Consider the following 20,023-nt stretch of genomic DNA (forward strand, 5'->3'; position numbering starts at 1 on the left):
GCTGACGTGCTCGCCCACTCACGCAGTGGCACGGGACGGTCACGGAGCCACTGGGACAGTGTCCGTGGGGCTGCTCCCGGGGGGATGTGGCCAGCGGTGGCAGTGGGGTGGGAGTCGCAGTGGCCCCGGGGCCGTGGCACCCGCAGCCACCCACAGCAGCCCCTGCCTGGGGGCTGAAGTGCAGGGACACGGGGGCTGCAGCAGGGTGATGGGCTCCGTTCAGCTGGAAGGGATCCGGTGTTCAGCTCCCGATCCGGTGTTCATTTGGCAGCCTGGGACTGCCGTGGATTGAAGCAAACCCGTTCCTCGGGCTGCGCTCAGCTCCACTGCAGTGTCCCGGGGACTGGCATCGATGTTCAATCCCAGGACACTGCGTCTCATGGCCAATTTGCTCAGGTTTCCTCGGTGGGGGCTAATGTGTTTTCCATGTTAACGTGCCTGCACGTGGCATTCAGCCCGTCTGCAACGTGGAGCAGCTAATGCCGCACGACTGGCTCACGTGCCCCGTTTGCAGGGGGACGGGGGCTGTGCGCATCACTGCCACTCGGCTCCTCCAAATGGCTTTGGCCCGGACTGACCCCAGATTTACAATATTTCGGGTTCATCATTAAAGGAGGAAGCGAACAACTCCTCCCACCCCAGTGTCTCTGACAGGGAAAACACTTGCTCTACCCAAAACATTTCAGTTTCCTTCATTCCTCCCTTGCTCCTAAAGCTACTGAAAAGTCCAGCATTTAAAGAAATATCAACTTTTTTCCTAAATATTTCCTTCTGTCTTTACACTAGAGTTATTATGAGTTGTGAGGCATTTCAACCCTGTTGGCAGCATCAGTGCTTGGTCAAAACACACCCCTGGCGCCCCCCTCAGAGATGGGTCCCGGCTCCCCCTGCCATCTCCATCCCATTTGCATCTGCCTCTCAGGTTCCTCTTTCAGCAAAGGGCTCCAAGAGAGTCCACTCGTGTTGCCCAAAATCACCGTCCCTAAACCTCCCGTCCCGTTGCTGCCCCAAGGAGACCCATGCGCTCGTTCCTCTGCTCCACGGGAACACGATGCTGGGGAGAGGACGGCAGCCGAGGAGGAGCGGGCGGTCCGTGGCACCGTGACGGTGGGGACAGGGGACCAGGCCAGAGCAGCTGCCGTGCTGGTGGCAGAAGGTGCAGCCTGCAGGCAGTGGAGCACCGTTCAGCCACGGGAGCAGACTGGGTTTGTGCTGCAAGAAAAGCTCCTGTGTGCCACCCGTCCCTTGGTGAGTCCCCAAAGCCACGGCCATCAGCCGGCTGGGGACTGGCAGAGCGTAAAACCAACCGAGCAATAAACAGAGGTTCCGATGTTTTTTCAGATGCTTTTATTCATTCTCACTACATCAATTAAAGGAGTATCTCTGAGTTTTGCTTTTTTTTTTACAGGCAGAAAACTGCACTCAGGCCACAATGTGGTAACGGTTGTAGACTAATCTGTTTTGGCATTTGGGGAAAAACAGGCGTATTCCAAAACAACTGAGATATCAAACTTTAACTATCATCTCTGACTCAGATCCCTGACGTGTGGTGCTGCTGCAGCAGAGCTGCTGTAGGAAGACGTCGGCGCCGGGCTCGGTGGGGCGGCGCGGCGGGCTGGGAGCCGGGGGGTAGCTCAGCGTGGGGTGGGGCGGCATGGCAGGCACCCCGCGGCATGGGGCCGCGTGGGCAACGGGCTGGGCACCCTCGGGCCGGGCTGTGGCATGTGGGCACCTCCTGGCAGGCCGCTGGCAGGGCTTGGGCTTCGACCTGGGTGCGTTGGTGCAAGTCCAGGCTGCCCCAGCAGAGCCGTGGGCATGCAAGGAGGGGTCGGCACACTGCCCACCAAGGGCAGGTTGCCCGGTGACTTGCAAAAATATTTTATGCTCTGGCAAGCGATGGGTGACCATGGGGTGCTTGGCTGAAGCTTTCTTTAGCTATGCGTCCTGCAGAGGTCTTGAAAAATTAATCCTCCCCAAATAATTTCCTGATTTTTTAGTGGGTTTGTCTTCTAGGCCTAGCATCCTTTCATGTGATTTTTGTTCTGTGAATAATACAGTGTATTTGGGCGCACTCTGCGCAGCACTGTCCCACAGGTAGCTCTGGAGGAGGATTTCAAACACGGGAGATGAAAGGGATGTTCTCTGCGTGCCATAAATACTGCAGCTCCCGCGCGTGGTCCCGCTCGCGGCGCATCTGAAGACCACGATCAGCTACGATCCTTCCTTGTCTCTTCTTCCCAGACCAGTAACACAGGCGAAGGCGCCAGAGCCTCCGCTGTGTCCCTCTGCACCTCCGGCCGTGCGCTGCGGGGGAGTCCTGGGCAGGGGGTGGCTGCTGGAAGGATGGACCCTGACCATGCTCTCCCCGTGCCGGCCCTCTCCCGCCTCTCCTCAGACCGAAGAACCACTCCAGCTACTGTTTGGAAGCGACTTCAAGACGCAAACGGGAAGGTGGTGGGACCCCTTGCTGTGAGGCTGAGAGGTCTTGTCCTGGTTTAACCCCAGCCGGCAGCTGGGACCACGCAGCCGCTCGCTCACTCCCCCAGTTGGGATGAGGGACAGAATCGGAGAAGTGAGAAAAACTCATGGGTTGAGATAAAGACAGTTTAATAGGCAAAGCAAAAGCCGCACATAAGCGGAGCAGAACAAGGAATTCATCCCCTGTCCCCATCGCAGGCGGGTGTTCAGCCATCCCCAGGAAAGCCGGGCTCCATCAGCGTAACGGTGACTTGGGAAGACAAACACCATCACTCCGAACATCCCCCCTTTCCTCCTTCTTCCCCAGCTTTATATGCTAAGCATGCTGTCACATGGCACGGAATGTCCCTGTGGTCAGTTGGGGTCGGCTGTCCCCGCTGTGTCCCCTCCCAGCTCCTCCTGCCCCCCAACCTGTGAGGAGCAGAATGGCCTTGAGAGCTCAGCAACAACCAAACCCACCAGTGCTGTCACCAGTATTCCTGTCCCTAACCCAAAACACAGCACTGCACCAGCTGCTAGTAAGAAAGTCAACCCCATCCCAGCCGAAATGATGACAGGTCTGTACTGGGGAGCCCAAGGAGCATCACCTCCAGACCCAGCTCCCCCCGAGCCCCTGTGGGTGCAGAGCATCATGTGGCAGCTTCCCACGCTCCGCAGGAGGGACCAGCGCCGCAGGCTGGACACCAGCTCCGTGTGCCGTGCTGGGGATTCCCTCTCCTTCTGGGGGGCACCTTATTTTTCATGCACACTCAGTTCGGCAGAAGTCTGTGAGGAGGACGCCGACTCTCAGCTGCAGAGGCAAAGGCAGCCCTGAGGGCGATGGTGGCGAGTCTCCCTCCGAGGTGTCCCCTGCTCTCATACCCACCGCAGCTGCCACATCCACCCGCTTTGGGGCTGCCAGGCCATGGGGGCGACGGCCCTGGAGGGTGCTTCTTCCCGGGCAGCCCAGGGTGCTGCCTCTTGGCCCCTGCCCGAGGGGCACCCAGGGGGAGGATTTGTCCCCGGTCCCATGGTCCTCCCCCCGGCAGCATCCCCAGTGCTCTGGGGATCCAGCACAGGGCTCACAGGGTGTAAACAAGGGCCCCGGTAAACTCGCAGAAGGCATGCGTTAGACGCACCAGCCTCAGGAGTAGAAAAATCAAAGGTTTTCCTGCAAATCCGTCTGCCCTACATCTCCTCTCCATTTTGATCTCCAAACTCATGCAAGTTTAAAAAGCAAGTAAACGCTGCCAGTGCGATTAACCTCCCCACCTGCTCCCTGCTTCGTGCTCTCCTGGAGAGAGCAGCTCAGCTCACCTGCCTGGTGGGAGCATCTCCTCCAAGTGCAAGGATGTGGGGAGTCAAACCAAGAGGGTTCCACTGAAATTACAAAACACTACACTTTTAAATAGGCGCTGAATTATTTAGTGCCCTCGCACTACCCAAATGCTCTGCTCTTTGGGTGGATGATGGCTTGGTTTCCCTCACAGCTTTCCTGTTATGGCAGTGAGTAAATGGAGAGATATCACACTCTTCAAACATTTATAAATAATATCCCGCGTTGGGATCGGGCTCTGCTGCTGTGAACCAGGCAGGCTGGGAGGTGGCATGCAGGTGTCTGGTCCCAGATGCTGGCAGGTCCCCCCCATTGCCCCCGGGGGCTCCCCACGCAGCCACCAGCAAGGGCTGGGTGACACGGCCGTGCAGGCAGCCAGGTCCCGGTTCTTCTTGCGCACCTGGAGAGAATGAAAACACATAATGCTTTAACCCTCAAATAGAGTAAAGGCACCAAGGAAGAAGTCACCCTGATGCGGGGGTGAGAGCCCCGGTGTCCCAGCCGCAGCCCCAGTGACGCCCAGCGCAGATCCAGACCCATCAGCCCGCGGCCTCCAGCGACTTGGTATTTCCTTCTACACACAAAGGCCGCGGAGACCCTCACTCATCTTGGTGTGACACAACAGGGCACTGGGTAACTGTTACTTATTTCTGAATTTATTACTATTATATTTATGTCCCAGAAACATTTAATTAATCCTCAGCAAGACCCTGACAGAAAAGGCAGCAAATCTGCAGGTGAGACAAAAGGTCATTTCCATAGAATCCCAGAATCACAGGAGGGTTTGGGTTGGAAGAGACCTTTAAAGCGCACCCAGTGCCACCCCCTGCCCTAGGCAGGGACACCTCCCACCACACCAGGGTGCTCCAAGCCCCATCCAACCTGGCCTTGAACCCCTCCAGGGATGGGGCAGCCACAGCTTCTCTGGGCAACCTGGGCCAGGGGCTCACCACCCTCACACCAAAGAATTCCTTCCTGAGATCTCATCTAAATCTCCCCTCTTGCAGTTTAAAACCGTTACCCCTCATCCCATGGCTCCCCTCCCTGATTCGGTGTCCCCAGCTTTCCTGGAGCCCCTTTAGGGACTGGAGGGGGCTCCAAGGTCTCCCCGGAGCCTTCTCTTCTCCAGGCTGAACCCCCCCAACTCTCTCAGCCTGTCCTCACAGTATTTTCCACGCAGCCTGTTCCATTTTGACAGCACTCTCTGGCCATGAGTCCCTGCTCTGATCCCAGCACTGGCTTTCCTGATCCATGCATGGTGAAAGCAAGTGTCAGGCCCCCAGCCCACCTTGAGCACCCACGAACTCTGCTGCCTGACCGGGGCACGTGGGAGTTTGGCAGTTTTGAGTCGGCCTCTACTTGACACTCTGCATTTAGGAGCTTCATTTTCACCAGGCAGCTTGAAGACATTTAGTTTATGTCAGTACTATTTTACAATAGCTAATCTAGATTTATGTAGTGTTATTGTACATTTTTAATTCTCTTTGGATTTAAAAACAATCAAAGCGTCTCATCTTCCTCGGCATATTGTTTTGCTCCTCCATATAAAATTCTATTGAAAATGTTGTGACACGTATCTCCATACAGAGTTCTAAAATTGCTTAAAGAAACAAAGTCTAAACCATGTCTTGATGATGGAATAAATTTGTATCTAACATTTCCAGGCAAACTGCAAAGCACAACTATTGTCATTAAAGACAAATTTGCTCAATGACTTTAAAACTGTGTTCTGAACATAAGTAGTGGAGCTGCGCGACTGGAATGGATTCCTTCTGATTTGTATTGGTGTAAAGTGACATTTTTGCTCGAGTTGGTGTCTCCACAGGGCTCCTGACCCTGTGCTGTGGATGCCACCTGAAGCCTACGGCCACACGCTCTCGGCAGCCCCGGGCTGGTGATGAAGGGGACAGTCCCATCCCTGGGCTGGGCTGAGCGCCGGGCTCCTCTGGGTGGCCATGGGCCAGCAGTGGTTCGGGCTGTGGGGGACCCACCAGGCGGCCTGGCCAGAGCGCCCTGCTCAGGGTCCCGCTCCCCCTGGAATCCGGCCTGGGAGGTGGGAGCCTGTCCTGGAGCTGCTCCGACCGCTGCTCCCTCACTGAGCTGCCAGGAGTCCCAATCCCCTGGCCCGAGCACTGTGGTGGTACCTCACCCCGCAGTCCCGCATCTCTCGAGTGCAGGTGACGCTCCTCGCTCCAGCCATGGGGACCTCAACCCAGGACAGGACCACAGCCCCATGCACGGGGGACGGAGCAAAGGCTGGGCTCTCGGCACACAGCAGTTCTGCAGAAACTGCTTTCCTAAGAAGCATTTTTTATCCCAAACTGGACATGTCTCCCATGGAGGGAGAACCTCCTCCTTGCAAACCAGGAGAAGTGAACCCTCGGAGGGGAGGAAGTTAGGATTTTTGCAGCTGAAAATTCCCAGTTTTCTCTGGGAAATAGACATGGCCTCAGCTCTATCTCGTACCCCAGTGCCCCCCTGCGTGCATGTAAGCTGCTCCATGCTCCTGTTTGCAGGAGCAGCCAGGACATATGCTCCTGCCAGGCCACTGACTGCTCACCCCTGAACCGCGGCAGCAAGCTGCTGCCTAGCCCCCGTGCACCTTGACCCTTCCCACGGATCCCAATCACCCCCCATACACCCCAACCCCCCCCCCCCCACCAATCACCCCCCTGCACACCCCAACACCCCCCCCAACCCAATCACCGCCAAGCCCCCGCGCCGCACAGCCCCAAACCCACCGGTGCTGGGTGTCCCCATGAGCCCCGTCCCAAGCCCTCGCCCCCCCTCCCCTCCCACACGTGCTTTTGTACATCTGGGGGCCTCCCCCCCTGCAGCTCCCATGATATCAGATGTGCTTCTATTGATCTCCTCCCTGCGTTTGTTTTTGTTATTCATTATTAATGGGATCATTTTTCCATCCTCTGTGCACGAAGGCAAATTTTGTGTAAAAATCAATTGAGTGAGCACCGCCGATGGCTTGTTTGGTTTTCTGGGCTTTCATCTCTTGTGCGCAGCCCCCGGGAGACAGAGAGCAGGATATTAAGGAACAAGCACAGAATGGGGAAAAAAATAATAAATCAATTGTTAGTGGTTCAGAGACCATAGACAGGGGTTTGCCTGCCGAACCTTTGTCTCACACACACAGGCTTCACTGGGCATTCCCCTCCCCATCTCCCCGTTTGGCCAGGTTTCACGTTCCCCTTTGCCCTGGCTGTCACTAAAAGGGAATTTTGTTTCTTAGCAAGTTTGGCCTGTGTTTTTTGTTTGTCCCAGGGTAGGTCCCACAGACTCACTGATCTGGACGAGGAGCCCCAGCCCTCCATGAAAACAGAGGCTCCTGATCCTCACGCATCTGGAGAGGACCAGTGGGGCACAAGGGAATGGGGGTTGCCTGTCGGTGGCAGCTCCTCACAAAAGCAGGGTCCTGAGAGCGTGAGGGTGACCAGGGAGCCAGCCCCCGGGTCTGAGCTGAAAGGCAGCCCCTGGCCCAGGCGTGCGGGGAGGGATGGACGCCAGCGGGCAGAGGCCAGGCAGGCTGCGGGCGAGGGGCTGCACCCCGCTGCCGGGCTTCTCCCGGTGACACTTCTCACCAGATTTGTTCGGCACCTTGGCAGGATGCAGTTTCCCACGAAGCCTTTTAACAGCACAACGGGTACCAAAAAGTGAGCAATGCCTCGTGCCTCATGTGCGTAATGCCTTCGTCTGTCTCCCAGGGCACAGAGTCCCGGGATCGTAATACAGATCTTACTGTTTCAGAGCAGCAGCCAGTAAAACTCTCTCTGCAATTCCCCAGTGCAGCCAGAACAGCCCCTGCTTTCATTTCACGGGGAGCTGGGGGGGCAGAGAAGCCAGAGGTGATGTGATGGTGGTCACAGCAGCAGAGCGAGGATGGCGAGACCAGGAGAGCACTGCGCACCCCCTGCTGCCAGTCAGGATCCAGCCGCACATTGATTCCGTCTGCCTGCCCTCCACCACCCCTAACCATTCCCTTCTGGTTTTAGGGCACTCCTTGATAGACCAAGAAGATGTAGGCTACTCTTTGTGCCTCCTCAGCAATAAATACCAGTTCTGAACTATTCCGACTGAAGTGGAAAGAACTTGATTCCCAGCTCCAGGAAGATCAGATGAGTTTCCTGTATCACAGTGTATTTACCTGGCACCAGAGCTCTGGGAGCCAAACTCAGGGGAAGGCTAAGACACCAACAAGAATTTAAACAGCACGTACCTGACCTCCACAGTAAAATCCCAAATGAAGTGATCAGGTCCTGTATACAATATCCGGGCAGAGAAAGGCACAAACCTACACATGCAGAGTGAAAAGAAACCCGGAATTTGCTAAGAGTGAAATCTGGGCAAAGAGCAGCACTGTGTCCGTGCAGAGAGGAACCAGGAATAAAGGAGGATAAGCAAGAAGGACCAGGTGCTTCCGATCTCACAGGGCAGCGTATCTGCGGGAGAGGAGCAGCACACAGCAGCTCGTTTCTGGGGGCGAATGGGAGGTTTCAGAAAGTTCGTTAAGGACTTGTTCTACATCTTTAAGACACTTTCTGGACCTAGCCAAAAAGGGCAAATACCAAATTGTCACAAAACCACAGCAGATCTAGGCAAAACCAGAACAGCCACAGAAAGTAAAACTGCAGTGACGTCCTTGCCGTCATAAGCGCAAGCACGATCCGATTTCCCTTTCAGAAGGGAACAGGCAAGAAGATACGGCCCCCACAGCTGTAAGGTTGTCTTAATAAACACTGGTGAGAAGAAACACGGGCTAAATCAGGCTCAAGCTAGGTTTAATACAAACCGGGGAGGATAATACTCCCACTTGAGGACAGCTTTAGGAGGTTTAAGTTATTTTTGTTGCGTGGTGGGAGACAACAGCCTTGTCAAACGGCGTGGCTCTGCGGTCCCTGCCGGCCGTGGCACCGCCTGGGTGCCAGGCTGGATCCCGGTCCGATGGGCGCCCCGGCTCTCGGGACCCCTCCCCTTCCACAACGCCTGTGCGTGCGGCGCGGCAAAAGCAGCGTCCCGGGTTTAACCAGGGGGGCAGCTCCGCTCGGGACCCCCGTGCTGCCGGCCCCGCTCCCGCAGAGCCTCGCACGCCGGTGTGCGGGCGCCGCCCCCCCCCCCCCCCCGACCTCCCGGTGCCGGCCCCGCCGCTCCCGCAGAAGCCCCCGCTCGCCCCCCGGTCCCGGCAGCGGCCTCAGCCGCCGGCGCCACCCCGGTGCTTGCCCCTCGCCCGACAGCGGGATCCCGGGACGGGCCGAGGGGGCGGCGGGTCCCGGCGCTCCGCACTGCCGGGCAGCTGAGCGAGCGGCACCGGCCCCTCCGCCGGACCCAGCCCCGCTCCCGCCGCATCGCCCCGTCCAGCCGCAGCCGACCGCCCGCCCGGAGCCCCGACGGCCGCCGGGGCCGGTCCCCAGCCCGAGACGGGGCCGCGACCCCCGGGACGGCGGCGGGGGACGCTGCCAGCCATGCACCGGGCGGAGGGAAATGCTATAAACGCCTCTTACCTGTCTGGTTTGTGTAAAATCACCCGCCCGAAGCCCCCGCGGCCGGCGGCACCGGGAGCCGTGCGGCGGAGTCCGAGCGGGCAGCGGGGAAGGGACGCCACCTGAGTCGCCTTTTGCCCCCCCTTATATACTGCGGTAGGCGATTAATATTGCATCACCCTTATTTTAAATTTTCAGAACCCACAATATAATGTAATGGCATAAGGGCATTTATTATTAAAGGATATTTGATTGGGGAAAAATCACTGGGGCTGATTGGAAAAACACGGAGCGAGGGAGCGCTCTGGCTTCCCGGCGCCCTGCGATTAAAAGGCTGAATTTGTACGGTCCTTCCTTAACGGGGGAGGAGGGTGAGACCCGGTTCTAAGATTTGAGGTTTGTCACTCATCGAAATGCTGAAGTGAAATATTCAGAGGAGGCTCGCGCTTCGATCATTAATTTTTAATCGTTAAGGCGCTTCTGGGAATCGTAAATAAAAGCCTTCTCCCCCTTTTAAACAGCATGGGAAACGAACCCGCCGTCGGTTTTGTTGGGGGGATTTTTTGTTCCCACCCGACGGGCGAGAGGCGCCCCGGGGCCGGCGGGGGGGCGGCTGCCGGTCCCCCTGCGACCGGTCCGCGGGCGCGGAGCGGGGCCGGGGCGCCGATGGCACCGCGGGGGCCCGGCGGGGCGAAGCCACCTCCCGTTCCGCGGGGGGGACGCCCCGCCGAGGGCTTTTCGTTTGTTCTGCGCTCGCAAATATCTCCTTCGGTGCTGCCGGCGCTGCCGAGGAAAGACACGTCCCTTCGGGTTGAAAAATAAAGCTTTATTCCAGAGAGGGGCGGGGAGCGGCGCTCGCCCGGACGGGGCGGCGGGGCCCGACGGACCGGCGGAAGGGAGCGCGGCCGGGCGCCGGGGCGGCTCTTCCCCCGGCGGGACGGAGTCCGCGGAACGGCGGAGACCCCGCGGCCCCGCTCCGCCGCCGCGCTCGGCTCCGGTGCCGGTGCGGTCGGCGGGGCCGGGGTGCCCCGGCGGGGCGGGGGACCGCCCCGTCCCGTGGCACGGCGAGGGGTCCCGTCGGGGCCGCGCCGTCAGTGCACCGCCGAGTACTTCATGCGCTTCTGCTTCTGGCGCTGGTTGCAGAACCAGACGCGCACCACGTTCTTCTTGAGGTCCAGCTTCTCGGCGATGGCGGCGATCTTCTCGGAGGAGGGCCGGGGCTGCAGCGCGAAGTAGGCCTCCAGCGAGCGCTTCTCGGGGGCGGCGATGGAGGTCCGCTTGCGCTTGCGCTCGGCGCCCGGCAGCAGGTCGGGGCCGGCGGGGCGGTCGCGGTGGGCGGCCTCGGCGCCCTCCAGCCAGGCCTGCAGCACCGGCCGCAGCGCCGTCATGTTGTTGTGCGACAGCGTCAGCGACTCGAAGCGGCAGATCGTGCTCTGGCTGAGCGAGCCCACCCCCGGCAGCTTCAGCGCCGCCAGCGCCGCCCCCACGTCGGCCTGGGTCACCCCCAGCCGCACCCGCCGCTGCTTGAAGCGCTCGGCGAAGGCCTCCAGCTCCCGCGGGTCCGACTCCGCCTCGGGCGCGGCGGGCGGCGGCGGCGGCGGCCCCCCCGGCGGACCCACGGGCACCGGCAGCGGCGGCAGCGGGGCGGGCAGGGCGGGGGGCTCGGGCAGCCCGCCGACGGCCAGCGAGGGCGAGAGGTGGTCCAGCAGGTCGCCGCCGTCCAGCGCCGGGTGCGGGAGCGGGTGCGGGTGGGCGGCGAGGGCGGCGGGGTGCGGGAGGGCGGCGGCGGCGCAGGGGACGCCGCTCATGGCGTGGAAGGCGGCGTCCGGCTTGAAGGGGGGGTGGTGGTGGTGGCCCTTGGCGTGGGGGACGATGTCGACGGCCGCCAGAGCCTCGGCGCGGGCCAGCAGGCTCTCATCGAAGCTCCCGAATATATTGCCCTGCAGCTGCGAGCAAGAACGCGCATGGTGGAGTCAGTGGGGAATACTGTCATCGCCGGATGAAAAACCTGCCCCGGCACCGCGATTCCTCCTCAGAGCTCAGGTCATAAAAATTAATATGAAGGCAGCAGCCCTGCCCGCGCAGACGTGCGGAGCAGAGACGGGAGCGGGAGAGGGGGGGAGAGAGGTGCCGAGACGCGCGATTGTTCTGGCGACATGAAAAAAACATTAAGCCGTTGCCTGTCAGAAAATGTGCCTTAAAGCGGTGATTATGCTTCATCTACATACCTGCGGGGCCGGGAGGCAAACTCTGCGCATCGCCTCCGCGCTGGAGTGCAGGCTGGAGAACTTGGGCTCCTGGAGGGCGGCGTGCATGGCGAAGGGCTGCTTGGCGTTCATGGCCATCATCTCTGCGCACCGCGCAGGTAGGCAGCCCCTGACATGGGCTCGGGGTTGTCTCTCTGCCTCGCCACTGCCCGAGTGAGCGATTTTCGATGGCAGAGCTGCCCCTGCGCGCCCGCCCGCCCCCCCCACCCGCTTCTTCACTCATCTTACACGCTGCCTGCCAGGAGCGGGCCCCGCGCAGGCGTGATGCGCCGCGGGCAGCGCGGGCAGCACGCGGGCAGCGGGACCCCCCGGACCTCCCCGGACCCCAGCAGCCCGCCAGCACCGCGCTCGGGGCGGCGGGACGCGCCGTCGGGGTCGGGAGCGACTCGCAGCCCCCAGACGGGCCCGGTATCCCCTCGCCAGGTCCCGGGGCAGCCCCGGCTGCGCCCCCCGCCCGGGTCCTGCCCGTCCCCGGGCTGGGAGGAGACAGGGCGGCAGATCCCGAGGGACGGGGATGGGAGGAGGGGGCATTTCTCCGTGGGCAAAGCCCACGGACTGATGTTTGGACCAGAGGGACCATCCTTGTCCAGGAATCAGCTGCCGGGGCGTCTGGTGTCCCCTGCACCCAGTCGCTGCTGGCACCGGCCACTCGCCAGTCACCAAAAGTGTCCCCTGTAGCCTGTGCCGAAAGGCTCCTCTGCCCCACGCCCGGGATGGTGCCACTCCTTCACACGCCGGAGGGATAAACTGGGCAAGCCACAGTGCATCAAAGGGAAAAATGTCTTTTGTGGTTCCCACATGGGTAGCAGAAACCCCACAGCGTTGCCTTCATACAGTAACCCTGTGCCACCGCTGGCTGGGAATGCAGGCACTGCTCCCGCTGCTCCCGGGGTGCCACTGCGTCTACACCCTGCTGCCGTGAGCTTGGATGTAAACCCCTCCTCTGGCACCCAGTCCCCTCAGATGCTCACATCAATTGTCACTCGGGGATCAATCCTGCACGTCTTTACTGAGGTGAATCCCCACTGAAACCAGAGCAGTGGGGTCAGGCCAAGGCCTGTGGGACCTACATGGGGTCGCAGGCTGGGGAGAGGAAAATTCAACTGCTGGCAGTGTCCGTCAGTGCGACAGGGTGACAGGGGCCTGTGGGCAGGGCTGCCGCTGTGACTCAAAGTGCAAGGAAATATTTCCACCGAGGAATTTGTTTTCATAGGGAACTGTGAGAAATCTATCTGTCTGGGTAGAGTATGGGGCTTCTTAAATGTCTTTGGTGCAGCTTCAAGTTCCAGAGAGGCTCCAAGATCCTGCCCAGGGCTCAGCTCCAGGCACAGGGGCGGCTCAGGGTGACTCAGTGCTGCCCTTCCCTCGGCACACACCCCCCGGCTGCCAACCTCCATAAATCCCGTAAAATACATTCTCCAGTGTAGGGGAGTAAAGTAAACTGAGAGATGTTAAGTGAGCTGTGCCATGCTCACATACGTATTATGGTCTGGAAACATCTGATCCTTGACTCAGCACGAGAAAACAGACACCCCTTCCCCCCCCCCCCCCAAGAAAAATAGTCCTGAAATTGGCATAATTCTGCTACTGAGCGGTCGTTTTATTTTTGCTCTCTGTATCTTCACACATCTTTAGACACTACTAGACTTCGATGGTCCAGGGATGTAAGCATTTTGCAAGTGTGAAATTTGAAGCTCTTAAACAAAAATAAAATCTATTCCTAGATTTAAAGTTTCCAAGAGTTTTGTGAGTCTTAACAAATACTGACCAAGAGGCAAAGGAGCTGCTGACTTGGTTTCCTGACAAATGTATTGACAAATGTGGGGCTCAGAGAAAATAAGAGGTACTACTTCTGTGGTAAAATGCCTTTCATTTATGGAACACTCACACCCCAAAGATGCTTGTGAGAGAGAATCATGGAACCATAGAATGGTTTGGGTTGGAAGGGACCTTTAAAGGCCATCCAGTGCCACCCCCTGCCCTGGGCAGGGACACCTCCCACCACACCAGGGTGCTCCAAGCCCCGTCCAACCTGGCCTTGAACCCCTCCAGGGATGGGGCAGCCACAGCTTCTCTGGGCAACCTGGGCCAGGGGCTCACCACCCTCACAGCAAAGAACTTCTTCCTCATATTTAACCTTAATCTGCCTTGTTTGAGTTTAAAACCGTTTTAAACATTTTCCCTCCGTATGTCGCAGCAGGTGAAAATGTAGCCTAAATGACAAGAAGTCGCCTGTTTTATAATTCACTCCAAAAGAACGTTTCACACTCTGATGCGCGTATTTATTGAGCCGTTCTCTGCCCGAAAGGTGCAGGAACGCCGCCGGAGCTGAGGGGCCGAGGCTGCAGAGGGAGGTGCTGGATTGCGGGAGCAGCAGCCTGTGCAGGGAGCTGGGGGCTCACCCCGGCGGGGGAGCCGCTGCCCGCGCCCCACTCAGCAGGTAACGGCGGTTCCGGAGCGTTCCCCCGCCGTTGCCGACCCGCACCGACCGGCGAGGGGCTGCCGGGCGGGGGGGCTCCGGGCGGAGCGGGGCCGGGGGCTGCGGTCTCCAGCACCCTGGACAGCGTCCGCCGCGGAGGCGCGCAGGGCGGTGCGCGGGGGGCGCAGGGTGCGCGGGGTGCGTGCGCGGGGGGCGCAAGATGCGCAGGTTGGACGTGCGGGGGCAATCAGGGCAGTGTGCAGGGGGCGCAGGGGGCACAGGGTGGCGGTGGGGGGCGCAGGACGAGCAGGGTGGATTGTGGATGCGCGGGTCACGCCGGGTGACGCGCGGGGGGCGCAGGATGCACAAGATGAATGTGTGGGGTACGCAGGGGGATGCGCGGGGTCGCGCAGTGCCGCGGCCGCCCCGTTGCCCCCCGTCCGAGGGGTGCAGGCGGGGAAGGGGGCGCGGGGAGCGAGCTGCGGGAGGAGCGAGTGGGAGAAGCAGCTTCCTCCCATTGGGGGGAACCGTCGCGTTGTCGCAAAGCTCCATGCCCTGATTTATGATAAAAAATTTAAAGGAAATCATTTATATTTCAGAGGGCCTAAATAGCTGCATGAAAGTTTTATCTAAAGTGGCACCATATTTATAGGCAGTTCTGCTGTGTTGGAGGTAATTAATAGAGGGATAAATTTCAGGCCTTTGTTTTGTTTTGTTTTTAACCTTCCCTTTATTTAGCGCTGGCTGGTTAATGTAAATAAATAAGAGGATGCAAACAGAAAGCTGGGTGTAAAGCCCAAGTAGTGCCTGTTCCCTAGGACACGTCTCCCCAGCACCGACTCCCAGAGCATTCGCGTTGGGCTGGTGCTTTTCCCCATCTCTCTGCTGCTGCTTCATTCCCTCCGGAGCGAGGAGGAGATGCCGGAGCCCGCAGATGCTCCTTTCCCTGCTCCCGTGGGAAGCCACAGGCCCCGTTCGGAGGATGCTGCAGCTAGGGATTAGCCGTTCAGACACAGAGCTCGGGTCGGGGCTCCTGTCCCAGCCCAGACCTGTCTCCCATCCCAGCCCAGACCCCTCTCCCGTCCCAGCCCTCCCCAGGAACACCTTTCCTCACTGCCTGCTTGAAGCACAGTCTTTTCCTTCCCCCCTTAAGGCAGCCACTTTGAAAGAAACTGGGCTGGGTAATCTAGCTGCTGAGCTGCCTTTAATTAAAGCTGTAAAATATTGATGTTCCTGGCCCTGTCTACTGACGTTACACCTTACAAACAGAGGAGAGGAGTCCAAAGGATAAACAATAACAAGTTAAAAGAGCCCAGATGGTTTGCCATCAGAAACTATCTGAGGACTCAAAGGTGTCACTGCAATAGATTTCAGAGATCATTCACATACTAGTAAATAATTAATAGTATTTCTGGAAGAAAAAACCCACCAAACCCATACCCTGATGGAACATCACTAGTGACTCATTGAAAATCTGAAGGTAAAAGTCAGATTAAAAGCATGTGCTATTTTATTCTTTGTCATAATTCAAAGATTGTTATCCATTTTCCTAATGTATAAAAATATTCTGTTCTTATTTAGAATTTAATTCAAAGCCCATCACAGTCAGAGTGTTGTTGATAGGCTCTTGGTTTCATTGCATTCATTCAATGTAGTTTAAAAATTATATAGTAAATGCTCACACAGAACTGATGGGAAGTTTGAAATATAAATGTCTGTTATTTAACACACAATTCATGCTAATATCCTCTCTGCAAGGGGCTGTCAGCAACACTACCCATCACAGTCACAGAGCCAACATAAATCACCACATTAAATTTTCTTCAGATGCTATTTAAAACAACCACATAATTTCCCACAAATCCGGTCCTTCTGGGGTAGATTCCTGCGATACTTTGCCGTTCAATATCTGCGAGTAAGCTACTGTTTGTGTGACTACCACAAAGATAGCGTCCTTTCCCTGGCGGGGAGTGCAGCCATGTGCACCCGCTCTGGCTCCTGCCCTGGGGCCTCTGCTGCCCTCCCCAGCCCACCCCACGCGCCGGGGGGCTGCTTCCTCACGCCCTGGTGTTTGGCTTCACTCTCTATCTGAAAAAAAGTCACGGTTTGCAGACGTGATTCAAGATATTCACCCAATAAAATAAGTTGTGTTGCTGAGGTGCGGCCTGTTACCACAAACGCCTGACCCGTGGGGAGGGAGAGGGATGAGCGGTGACTTTGGGGGGTCCCTGTAGAGCCTGGGTTTGTTTAGTGCCCTAAAAGCAGGAGCCACGCTGCGCCCAGTATGATACGGCTGTTCCACTGCACAATCTGATCGAGGAAATATCTAGGATTACCCAGACAGTCAATTATTCATCAGCTAAACGGCCAAGCATCAATTACCTGGCTTGATTCTCTTATTCATTAAGGAGATTGAAGAGCCCAACTTAACAAAGCAAAAAGAAAGTTGCTAAGTTACAGGAGCTGCCCGGCCGGGTGGCGAGGCCGCGCGTGTCGCGCGTTCAAAGGAGAGGGCTGTGGCAGCGAGGGAGTCTCGGGGCTATAGAGTGTCACGCCGAGCTCTCGGGTTCGGAGCAGCCCGCTCCCGCTCCCCGCAGGCCTGGACGGGGCTGGGCAGAGGGGCAGGACTGCGCCCGGCCGCGCTGCAGCCCCCGCGGGCAGAGACGGGGCTGCGGGGGCCTGGCCAGAGGAGAAGGAAAGGTGCCGTGAGGGCATTTTGAAGGAGAACTTGCAGGTTTAAAGCGAGGGGCCAGGGGAGGACCATCATCATTCGGGGAAGTTTGTAACACGGGTGGGGGTGGGATGGAAACTATTTCTGAGAGAAAAGCTGTGAGTGGCACCGCCACAAAGGTACCGCTCGGTGACATCCTCAGCAGCCTCCTGCAGCAGGGAGATCCTGCAGGCAGTTTCAGGCAAAAGCACATTACCCACCCCTCCTGAGCCACCCCCCCTGCAAAGGGCCAGGCGCTGGGGCCTCAGCAGCTTCCCGAGGGCCACCACAGCCCAGCGGGCAGGGAGGAGCTGGGAGAGGGGAAGAGCAGGGAGGCGCAGGAGGGGTGTCCCCACCAGCCTGGGCAGGGCTCAGCCCAAGGTGTGTCTCTCAAAGTCACAAAGACGAGCTGCAAAACCAAAGCTCGAGCCAGCCGGGATGCAGCAGCACATCCAGGGTAAAGCCCTGCAGCTCCAATCACTGAGCTGCCGCCGACAGTATCTACAGCCAAAAATCCACGGCGAGTGTCGGACACAGCCCAGGGGTTGGTCTGAGCAACCCGGCACAGCCCAGGCAAACACAGGTCCCCGACGGTGCCGGGGTTTCGCTTTCAGAGGAGCAGACGCAGACGTGGGGCTGCGGCTCTGGGGAGCTGCGCTGACCATGAGGAGCGGGGTGGCGAGGGAGGGTGGGTGCCTGTGCTCCCCCCAGCGCTGGAGCACGCGGTGCGCACAGGGCAGGGCACAGCGGGGTCTCTGCCCCTGGCAGAGCGGGTTCGGAGGTCGCCACAGCAGACTCCGGGCACCCAGCCAGGGACAAGGCCCTTCAGTGAAGTGACACAAACCCAGTAGGACACATAGCTTTCACTGGCAAGCTGCTTACCCCCAAAATTGCCACAGCCTGGAAGAGAATAATGGCAACAAATTAAGGTCAGAAAACTGCACTGTACATAGTTGCACGGGGGCAGACACCATCTCTCAACCATTCTGTGTCTGCCGATTACTCCTCCTTACAGGGACTTGAGAGAGCAATAAAGGCATGGCATTTCATTGAGGCAAGCGCAACACAAGGTTCCAGTAGGTACTTGCCTCACCGATGTCACTGCCCCACGCGGGTCGCGGGCATTCCTGAGTCGTGCAGCTCCGCCACTATCACCCAAGTGGCTCTGCACACGCTGCTCCAAGCATGGGCTTTCCCGGCGGGCCGGGGGTTGTTGCTCTGTGCCCTGGCTCTGCCCAGTGTCCCCTGGACGTGCTGGACCTCCCCACAAGTCCCTGCTGGTGACCGCTCAGTTTCCATTCTGGTTGCAGATCTTGGTGCCAAGCCGTTCACAACAGCACACGCCACTCATCCGACTCAACGAGCAGATTTTGCAACACGTGGTTCTCTCAGGTATTATTCTCTTCCATGATTTGCCTTGTGCTGTCCCTGCCTTGTGCCCGCTGGCATGGCCGAGCGCTGGGAACTTGGGGTCGAGTAGCCAGGGAGGGTGTGGGAAGGATGGTGGGAAGCAGAATGGCCACACGCGGGTCCTGTCGCTCATGGCGCTGGAAGCAGCAGCGGTTTCCCTCCAGGCACTCCTTCCCTTGCAGCTTTTCGTCTCAGCAAGGACAGGACGGGATCCCTCCGGGGGTGGGGGACACCCGTGGGGCCGCCCGGCTGGAGGTCCCTTGTGCCGGCCCACCAGCCCAGGCTCCCAATGAACAGGCGGCTAGCCCCACTGCTGGACCACTGGACCACCTTCCCAGGAGGGGCAAGGGGAAGGACCTGGGGTCTGCGCGTCGGTTCAGATTGAATTATACGTGCTCGCTCTCGTCTTCCGCAATTAAAAACCAGAAGGAAGCCTTGCTGGCTGCATGCAGAGCAGCTCTCGGGGAGCGAAGTCTCGGGCACGTTACTGGGCACGGCCGCTCCAGAAGGCTGAGCAGGTATTTGCCAGTATTAATCCTCGATCAACACTAAAAAAGCCTTTAGTATTAGAAAAGCGTCCTGGCCATATTAGAAAATAAGTGCCAAAGCTCCGCTGCAGCGTTGAAATGCTCGTTTAATGGAGGCGGAACAAACGGCCTGTCTTCCAGCAGTAGCGTTCGGAAAGCTGATGCAATCTTATTTTTGAATTTTTCAGTAAACAAGGTTTTGATTTGAGGTCCCAGGAATGCAAGATGCCAGACAGTTCACGCTAACCAGGAGGTCTGCCTTGTACTCGTTTGTAATGTGCATGAATTATAGAACTTGTTTCTTGTATCATTCCCTGAAATTAAAATGGTAACAAAGGACACATCGCTGCTTGTTAAAAATAAACCCGATCTGCTCCTGATGGAGATAATAGGAGCAACATGACAATATTTTCGGGGGGGTGGGGAACAGAGCACTTATCTGTCAGGCATCTCTTTCTTGTTATATTTGCTCCTAATTCTAGAAATACATCTAAATGCAGTCTAACAGGACTCTGTTCCACAAGAAATTAATGAGGAACAAACATTAATTATTCATGTCCTGAAACAGTAGGCCTGCTAATGTTTTTGCTAATCAACAAGTCAAACAGCTGTATCTTTGTCAGGGCAATCTTGGGGAGGACGGAGAAAGAACAACATTGATGTGTTTTATCCGCTGTCCCCACAGTCTTGCCCTCGGTTCGCATGTTTCTCCGTTGGGAATCCAGGGTCGCTGCTGCGTTTTAACGCCATCCCTTGTCACAAAGAGGAACCCAGAGACTTCCCAGCTTAGCATCAGCCGCCGGCAGGAGCAAACGCTGGTGAGAAGCTACAGGGAGCCCCGGGCTGGCTCGGGGTCAGCCCTTCATAGGGAAAATTAAGGGAACGAGGAAAGGAAACCAAAAATCCAGCCACAGGAAAAAGGAAGAACCAGGACTCAGCTGCTCAAGCCTGAAACAGAGACCGAATATTTGAACAAAACCTGCATTTGGCCCTTCTGGTCCCTCGCGCCTGGCTGGGGGTCGGTGGGCTCAGTGCTGGGTCCTGGGACACCCGGCACGCGGGAACTGTGGGCAGGTTTAGGGCTGACTTTTCACGCTGGGCCTTTATCTGGGTGAACGTAATGAATTGAACCTGCAAAAATGTTGCTGTTTAGACATTTGCCTAACAGAACAGACTTAAAAATTAATGGCTTTGTTTAGAGAAACAATATTTTTAAAAAATCGGGACATAATTAGAGAACAAGTTGCTTTCAAACAAGACATAAAAATGTTGAACAAAATTAAAAATCTATTTCCTTCAAAGGGGCACACATAGCCAAAAAAGGACTTAGAATCCTCTTGCTTTGCCAAGATTCAGTGCCCCAAAGCTATTTTTTCAGCTGCTGTGAAATTGTTGAGTTCTTGAACAG

General features: G+C 57.6%; 1 protein-coding gene across 1 annotated transcript; it reads right to left on the minus strand.

Moving 5' to 3' along the window:
- Positions 1 to 10,373: 10,373 nt before the first annotated feature.
- On the minus strand, positions 10,374 to 11,630 carry POU4F3 (POU class 4 homeobox 3). The gene is made up of 2 exons (XM_063349237.1): positions 11,511 to 11,630; positions 10,374 to 11,228 (listed from the first exon to the last, which is right to left on the minus strand). The coding sequence occupies exons 1-2, from the start codon at positions 11,628 to 11,630 to the stop codon at positions 10,374 to 10,376; spliced, it is 975 nt and encodes a 324-aa protein (XP_063205307.1).
- Between the last annotated feature and the right edge of the window lie 8,393 nt (positions 11,631 to 20,023).

The sequence above is a fragment of the Chroicocephalus ridibundus genome, chromosome 11, assembly GCF_963924245.1.
Source record: "Chroicocephalus ridibundus chromosome 11, bChrRid1.1, whole genome shotgun sequence".
Taxonomy (NCBI): Eukaryota; Metazoa; Chordata; class Aves; order Charadriiformes; family Laridae; genus Chroicocephalus; species Chroicocephalus ridibundus.